This window comes from Cordyceps fumosorosea (assembly GCF_001636725.1).
Source record: "Cordyceps fumosorosea ARSEF 2679 chromosome Unknown scaffold_22, whole genome shotgun sequence".
NCBI lineage: Eukaryota > Fungi > Ascomycota > Sordariomycetes > Hypocreales > Cordycipitaceae > Cordyceps > Cordyceps fumosorosea.
In genome coordinates this window covers 249,479-258,455 of record NW_017387322.1, presented here as the reverse complement: position 1 = coordinate 258,455, position 8,977 = coordinate 249,479, and the positions used below count along the sequence as shown (strand labels likewise).

Below are 8,977 nucleotides of genomic sequence, written 5' to 3'. Positions count from 1 at the left end.
TTTGGTTCCGGCGGCCATGCGTATTATAAGGCAGAAACTGTGTGCGTGTTGTGTGTTGTGTGTTTGATTTTTTATAGGGCTGGCCTCTTGGTTGAGGGTGTCCTGTTGTCGTTCGAGTAACAAACGCGGGGAATGCAGGAACAGATGAATCGAGAGATGGCCGGGTAGCAAAACGGGGTCGTCTCAACGCACACACGCAATGTAGTAGTAATATCAATGAGGATTGATAAGAATGGGTGCCTATGCAGATGGACAAGATGGTATGGGGGAAAAATGAAGTAGAAAGGAAGAGGGCGCCCAGTTGAGATGGGGTAAAGTGAGGGTTTGCAGGCAGAAGCGGGGGAGTAGGTAGGGAATGAGTGGTCAGGGCAGGTTCCGGCTACGGCAGTGAGAGGCTGCCTTAGTCTTGGTTCTGTAGCCTTGGGCAAAAATTTGCAGGAACTTGTGACCTGGCGTGGTGCAGGTGCAGGCTGTGGTACCTTTGCACAGTTCGGTAATTCGGAAGGTACTTTAGTCTGCTAGGTGCTGAAGGAGGGGAAGGCGGCCGGGCGGCGGCGAGCGACGGCGTGCCTTGACGGTTGGTAGGCAAAAAGCTGGTGGTGGGTGGCTGAAAAAGGCCGGCGTCGCAGTGTTCCGTGGACTGCGAGAACAAGAGGGCGTCGGTTGCCGGAAAATAAAGTTGTAAAAAGGATATCAAAGAGAAGATGTTTTTGCTTCTTCCGTGTTTCCCGTTTCAGAAAATGACAATTGTCAATTGTCAATAGCCTTGGCTGACAGAGTGACAGTTCCTTTTTACTCTGGGGTTGTCGCAGAGCCAAAGCCGGGCAACAACGAGGGAATGGGGGAGGCGGCCACGAGTCTTTTATGTAATGGGAAGTACGCGAGGACGGGGTACTTGGATGGGGACTGGAGGAACCTTGCACTTGCGTCCCACGAACAGCTTCACCTCACCAACCCGCTGCCGCCGCCGACCGGCCAGGCATCATTTCTTCCTGGCATGGCCTGGAACTCTGCTGCCCCCATCCCATCCAACCATCCTCGACTCGAGTTGGAGCAAGTGGGCGGCGGCGCCAGGCCAGCCCATCGACGAGCCTCTCTCTGCCCGGTTGCTGTGGGTTTCGTCCAAGGCCACGCGGGGAAGGAGGAGAGGAACTTGTTCACGACGCTTGTCCGCACATGGTCTACTTCGGAGGCTGGTGGCCCGTTGCATCCCAAACTCCATCCAGCCATACAGGATAGCGGACGGGTACAGGGATGGGAACCACCAGGGTGCGTGTCTCACAACGACAAAAACCAAGATGGAGCCGGCTGGGTCTTGTTGAGTCGTTAGTCGTTAGCCCAGAGGTGGCTGTCCAGGGGGGTAGTCTTGTCGGTTTCTAGCTTCTTTCTCTTCAAGCCACCTTCTATCACGACTCCCAAGCAACCAGTCTTTGTACGAATACACACGCCCAAAAGTGTGCGCCGCCTGGCAAGCCTCCTTGCATCACCCCGCCAAACATAACTTAACGATGAGCCAACGCTTCCCCAGAAGTTCTATCAGGAGCAAGCCAATTGGGGGCAGGCCGGGTATTCGTCAATGTGCCGTTACCATTGCATCCGATGATGGATGGATGGCTCGTCACTTGATGCCTGAGATGAACGACCCCTTCACCGCAACCTACAACACAGTACCTGAATGGCTCTGTCCCGGAACCTCATTCCAAGTACCAACTCACGCTGACTGCCCCCTCTTGAGCGTGCAACACGTCCACAAGCCACCGCCACGGCCTTCAAAAAGCTCTCTCCACTCCTTGTATCTCCGTATGTACACATCTCCAACTCATCAGTTCCCCAGCAGGTCGCTGCCTCGTCCCATGGTCCCGATAACGCCAGGGGAAGGGCTGCCTGGCCACGCGCCGCGCAAAAAGTTCTTTGCTCTGCTCTGTCTTTGGCGCCCTGCCTGGCTGATACTGAAATAAAATAATATAAAAATCAGGGGATGAGTTTTTCCATCACTCATCATCACTAAAGTGGACTTTCTTGGACACCGCAGAAGGCTAGCGCCTTCACTAATCAAGCCCAGCTCCGTGGACTCTACAGAAAAGCGTGACACCCGCCATTTGGCGCTCTACTAAAAGAGGGAGGTTACAAGAAACACGGCCCCAACATTCTACGCTGAAAAAGGCAGTCGCATAGAATGTATTCAATCTAGGCGACCTTCTCAGGGCTGTTTGCCTCGTTTTCAACTTCAGGAGACGCTATCTCTCTCTGCTCCTCCGTGTTGATCACCTGTGGGAGATTGACTGGTACTTTGGTATCAGCAATGGCTGAACTTGCTTTTTTGATAGGCGTTTGGCGAAGGCTTCTCGCCATCTCCAAGAGGGTTGTTTCTGATTGGCCGACAATGAGTTACCCATGTACAGGCCTTCGCACGATGTTGCCTCGCTTGTGTCCCAAGTAAAGAAAATGCAACGACCACCACCACCACCACCACAATCAGGCACCTCTAACCGTTCGCTCTGAGCACGGCAACATTTATCCCACAATCTAAGCTATCTAGCCTGTACTCTGATTTGTGTCCTCGTACCGATTCACCGTATGACCGACGGCGACGACCCGGCCCCGGTCCTCGTAACTCAACCAATTCGATTCTCACCCACTCGACCCAGTTCCAGTATCGGGGCCTCAGCTGCTGGAGATCTGAGACTCCATAGAGATAAAATGAATCCTGATAGTCCAAAATGATATCTACGATGATTTGAACCCAACTCATCATGCGGTTATCTTGATGGTCTTTCTGCAAGCCACATGCATAACGACGCGTAAAGCTATCGGCCTTCGTCTCGATACGCAACGCTTCGCTGACGGTACTGCAGCGAAGCCACTGGCTCTCCTCACAACAACTTGCATCTATCCTAAGCTTCATACAGTATCGCGCAATGATGCAATTTTGCCAGCGACCCATCTTCTCCATCCTCTGGACTAGATGCCGTGGGTGGCTTTTCCGACGGACCCAGGCGCAACCTCCCTGGTGGAGTTCGTCCCTTTCCTCACACAGCTCATCTTCCCAGACCCAGCTTTGGGGCCTTTTGGACACCAGCACCTTGCTCTTTCCATGACTTCAAATCTGAAGCCACAGTTACAGGTTCAAACAATAGCATCGCAAGGCCACGGTCGCTCGACCAGCTCGAGTCCACCTCGCTCAGCCCTGTCCAAGATTTTTGTGGAAACGTTCCGGTAGATCAAGGGGAGGCGAGGAGGACCGGCCCTTGATCTCCTGCGTCCCTACCAGCTTGCTCCTGCTCTATGTAGAGTTGTGGTTAGAAGGCTCTTTGATGTACTAACCTCGCCTGTCTCGGAGGACCTCTCCGGGTGAGCTTTGGCCCTTTGTAAATGAGCTGTCGGTTTTTCTTCAGTCAGACAGACCCTGATCATCCCAGTCCAGTCTCTTTTTGGTCAGAATAGTTGCTGGGACCACTGTCGTACCATCGTCGTATTCTGAGATGGCCTTCCTGCGCACAACCCATGATTCAGCTCAAACACTGGGCTTTATTTCAATTGCCTAAACAGCCATTTTCTCCCCGATGCCTACCTTCTCTTTTGGGCAACTCTCTCCAAGGCGATAGGCCAGGGCTCTTTCAATTTCCCGACTGACTGGCAATGATGTGCACTGCCGGTTGCCGTCCTGGCGGTTCCAGTCAAGCCTCCTCACGGCCATAGTGCCACGGGCTGACGATATGAAGCCTCCTGAATTAGTAGATCTCGCCAGTGAATCAGCTGAAAGACAGGATAGGCAGAGTCAAGGCGCATTCGGCGATCCTCCGCGAGTTTCCCCCCCCCCGACAGCTATCCACCGACCACAGCGGGCTCAAGGTGAAGCCAAACGTGCAAAGAGTCCTCGGCGTCGATCGAACATGGAACGGGATGTGGCGTGTAGGCAGGAAATGACACCGGAAGGTTCTATTACCCCATTAGCGTTTCGAAAAATGCTGGGCAGAGCAGTCTCTCTGCCTTGCCCGCCAGTTCCGGGCCGGCTGATGAATGCCGCTGATCAAGGTGGCTCAGCGCCGTTTCAAAAGTTCCCTGAGGTGGCGGGCAGTCAAATGACCAAACTTGTTTCTGAGATACAGTACCGGAGATTCGCCACATGCTAGTGATGGTCGATGGAACTGAAACTTCCAGAAGAACTCCCTCGTGGACCGCTATCGGAGTCTTGTGTTTGGTGGCAAGAATGGTGCACTACTCAGTGCAGAGAAAATGCCATTTCCTGCTGTCAGTAGCACTGCGTCTTGTCGTGTGGCAATACAAGAACTTCTTAGAGCGGGGGTTGGCAAGTAGGGGAGCATACCCGAGCCACAAACGCTTGGTATCAGCTATATCCTCAGACGATTTCCAACTTGACAGCACCACCTTGAAATAATGCAGCCTGAACGATGCATGACAAGCCCGCTTCCCCGCAGAGCGAAGATCCGGGGTAAAGAACATTTTCTTCCTTCTGTTCTGGAGTCGATTGCGATGAGGTGTCATTGACGTCTTTGCTCTTACGACATTAAAACTGTGCGCCTTGAAGAGCCATGCACCTAGAGCAGAGCCGTGTTCAAAGGAAAGAAGCCCCGATGGTCAGCAACATAGCGTGCATACGTATGTACGCATTATTACGGGGCACGACGGGCATCAGGCGGCGTTTCCGAGCACACTTCCCCATGATTGATCGTGACTGCGTAACGGGCCGCCCGGCCACAATATTCCCAAGCTGGAGAAACACCCACCTCAGGGTCAGTTGGCTACCTCCGCCGGCGGCGTTCACTAGATGGAAGGGCAGTAGCTGCTTAATGCTTGAGAGTTATTTGTTGTGTAGCTGTCCTCGCCGCCTCAGGATCGGCAGGCGGTCAAATCTCTCCCCAGGCATAGAACTTATTCATGAGCTGTCATGCCGTTAGTAAGCACTTATCGGGAAGTCTATAGACAGTGATGTACCGAATTCCAGCGCATAGATGCCTTTGGCGCATCCCCACGTACAGAGCGTATCTTCCTTGAGGTCCGCAGTCGTCCAGCTTTCTCCCGATTGCCATTAATAAGGACGCCTATAACCTCAGTGTGGGCGCTTTCGACATCCTCAGATCCATTATATCGCAGGCGTTGTATGACACGCTTCAGTCCGCCGTTATGTAGAGGTACAGGATCGCTGAGCGACATATTTGAAGTGAGCCTCCAAATGAAGAAAGGGAAGAAGAAATCGAACAAACAGGCGCTCGAGTGGGTGAAGTTGCGGTTGTTGCCTTCCTATTGGTCCGGGTAAATATGGGTCTTACCGGTTGCCTACCCTGGAGGGATTCTTTGATTTTTCTCATGCCTGTGAAGCAAATCGTTCGTGCTTCCTAGTACGTCGTGAAAGTAAGGGAAAGAAAACAGGTGAGGTAAGTCGTGAATGCATTTATGTGAATATGCGAGTTGCTATGGGTTGGCGCAGACGAACGGCGTGCCCTCCATCCAAGTGCTTTCGAAGGGTAGCTCGGATGTTACTAGTACGTGGTGGCATTTGGCTGGTGTACGCGACGTCATTTGACTCCCAGGTGATAGCAGGAAGCGGGCACTGCGACGGGATCTGTGCCGACAGTGTTGATAACAGCGAGACTCAGAAGGTTTTCGTCTCGTCTCTAGTTCATTACTACGAAAGGGTAATAGAGAACGAGAAGAGGAAGAGGAAGAGAGCCGAGATAGGCGACAGTAGAATATTGCATAGTTATTGTCGAGACAATAAATACCGTGAAATTATACCTACCTAGTACTGCATTTCATGATACTGTTTTTATTCCTTATAGGGTTGGTCGATTCCATATAGAAAAAGGGGCTGCCTTCAATCCGAGCTGTTTTAGCATTGTGCATTTCCGCCTGCCTCGGGTTGGCGACAACTGCAAGTCTTCTGGGCTCTGCGTGAATACATTTCAGTGGCGAAGGATATTTCGTTTGCGACGAGTAAAGTTAAAATTCCACAAACTTGGGCTGGAGTATTATCAAACCAACAGAGGGCCAACAATGATACAGTGTGTATTTACAGTGTCAAAATTATTTCAACACAGTACGACGGTGCTCCGTTGTCCCTCCATGGAGCTTGGGCCATGAAATGTAAACAAAGCGCCCCACTCAGGTCAACAAACCATTCCTTTCCTACACGCTCCCGTTGACATCATATCAATTACGTTCATGCTACAACATTCCACTATACAGGCCCGTTGAGTTGCTCCACGCCAATTTATTGCGGTGCTTCTGTACAACTTCCTCAAGTGTATGCATTTTGTTACCGCTGGCAAGATGTCCCCGCCTAGGCGCCGCTCGGCGCGCATCGCTAGCAACTCTAAGGTAGTTGATCGTCTGACCGCTATTTTTTGCGTGAATGATTCTGACCATTGTGCAGAGTGCTAGGGCAGTTCCCGAACTTGTGCCTGTCGCCGAAGACACCGAACCCGCCGCGATGTCGTCGCCTCGACGCTTTATTGCCAAGTCGCCCATGCCCGCGCCGTCTACTCCTCCGTCGTCGGTGATCAGGCCACCTCGCAGCGAGATGCACCCAAGCAAATTTCATCAAAGTATTGGAGAGCCATCATCTGCGGTAGCACTCGGCTTCACAGATATCGATGCCTCTGATAGGAGAACCACCGGCACTGCGCTAACTGCGACTCCGTCACGCTCGACCGGCATGCCGTCGTCGACTTTTACGTTTGACTTGTCGACATCGACCAATGGAGGCGCGCTCAGCAGCGACGCGAAGAAAATCCTGGAGGAGCTTCAAGAGAAGGCAGCTAAGATCAAGGTTGAGCTGGTCGCCCAGCGGGAAGCTGATGGTATTGATGGGGGCGCGATTGGTGAGCGCCGCTTCGCGAAGCCAAAGAGCATTGCCGGCCGCTACAGTGCTGTTCATGCCGCCGAGTTCGACAAGATGGATTCGATTGAAGGACATGCTTCCGCTTGGAGAGCAAGCCGATTCACACCTGTTGTGGCTGGCGTGAAACGTTCGCCCTCGAAAGCCAGCCTCACAGACTCTCCAAGCAAAACGAGCGATTCGCCTTCTCACAGAAAGCCAAACATGTATAGTCACTTGTCGCAAACGCCAGAGAAGAATCTGAAGCGCAAGTCCTCGGCTGCGAATTTGGATGGCCGAAGCGGCACAGAATCACCCAAAAAGGCAAACCAAGTTTCTTCGCCAAGCAAAGCCACTGACCGCACGCCCGGAGAGCGGCAGCCTGTTAAACGCGCGAAGCAGCGCAAGGAGGACGACACATCAACGAACAGACCCAAACCTTCCACCCTCCCAACTGTTTCACGCGTTCCTGCGCGTCCCCAGTCAACACTGTCACGGCTGATGAGCCCTACAAAATCCTCACGTATGCATACCCTGGGTAGCCCCAGAAAGGCAGCAACTTCTTCACTATCGACGCCGACGAAGCCGACGGGTAGCCCGCGTAAGCCTGGCATCGCGCTGGTAGCTACTCCATCTAAGCTGTCTGCCAACCCAAGCAGGGTTGCTGCACCTCCTACGCCAAATTTTGCACAGTCTCTGTCAATAGGGAACTTGACTTCCAAGACTGACGGATTTGCTCGCCGAATTCTTAGCCCGATGCGTATGCAAAAAGTCAAGTCGATTCTGCGCTCACAGCCAGCTGCAAACTTTGCGTCTGGCAGTGCCATCCCTCAGCCTGCACTTTATGGCTCGCATACTCCCGCCCCCCCACGCTTCGACAAAGAGCTACCGCCCATTCCTTTTACAACTCCGCGACGTAAGCTGACGAAAAAGGTGACCTTCACACCAGAAACCAAGCGTGCAGCCGCGGATCAGGGCTCTCCCACGCCGCTCAAGTCGTCCTTGTTCCAGTTCAGATCTGCTTCTGGACCAAGAAGCACCCGGGATGTGGCCATGAAGAATGCTGCGTCCGACAACGGTGGTCACGTTGCTTATCCTGATTTGTCTGCGTTCAAAGACCTTATCAACTCAAAAGACGAAGAAGCCTCAAAACAGGTGCCGTCTGTGCCGAGCTCGTTTACGTTTCGCAGCGACCACACTATCGAGTTTGGCGAGGCTCCTAGGACTGGTTTTGGTAGTTCCGTTGGGCAGTCAAGCGTCCGTCATGTTAGAAAGTCCCTTACCCAAGCCACCAGTCTGCCGGGCAGCTTCCCCGCACCGCCTGCTCCGAGCTCACACCCCGACAAGGAGAATACCGCACCAACATCGACCTCCAAGGTACTACCGGGCGTTCTTCATGGGTTGACGAGCAAAAAGCGTCACCGACCGAGCACTGACGAAGAGGATGCCGAAAGAGAGGCGGAAGAACGCGCTTCAAAGAAGCGCAAAAACACTCTGGCTGGACAAGAGCGACCGGCCCTATCGTCCGCCAAGGCTATTACTTCAACTCCGCAGAGCAGCACCAAGAGGGCACGACTGGATCGTAATGCTTCCCTCACGCCAAGCAGGCAGCAGCTCACAAAGACTCCCACAACACCAAGAACTGCTAGTCCTATCAAGGCGAGACAAGGCATAAGCATGAGCCGTCTGCAGGCGCTGGCTCGTCCAAAAACGAGAGTTTGAAGGGTGCAATGGATGCACTGTGTACATTTATTGTTGGTTGTTCTGCAACATTGGATTCACGATTTGCGGTCTTCCAATAATTGGAGGTTCTTTATCAGTTGCTGACCGCGTAGAGTCATGTCGATGGCTCAAGATTACGTTCGTTGGTTTTATTGTTTCTTGGTATTCTGGGTTTAAAAGCGGGTTAAGGATATCACGTCGGCGTTTTGTTTTTTAGGTGTTTAATTGTTTTCTCAAACATGTCAGTGTAGTCAAAATGACCACCGTTTTCGTCTCTGATGGCTTACGTTCTTTAGCTGCTGCTGCTCTGTCTGTGACTGACTGTTTGGATCCTGCCTGCCACTTGCCGCCTGGCCGAGAGCTACCCGCGTATGTAGGTAGGTAGGTACATAAGGTAGGATTGACATCAGAGACTCG

At 52.7% G+C, this 8,977-nt stretch overlaps 1 protein-coding gene across 1 annotated transcript; it reads left to right on the top strand.

The window, feature by feature from the left end:
- Positions 1–6,291: 6,291 nt before the first annotated feature.
- On the top strand, positions 6,292–8,560 carry ISF_07516 (hypothetical protein; the record flags this gene model as incomplete). Its single annotated transcript, XM_018851119.1, has 2 exons — positions 6,292–6,339; positions 6,395–8,560. The coding sequence occupies 2 exons, from the start codon at positions 6,292–6,294 to the stop codon at positions 8,558–8,560; spliced, it is 2,214 nt and encodes a 737-aa protein (XP_018701715.1).
- Positions 8,561–8,977: the final 417 nt, after the last annotated feature.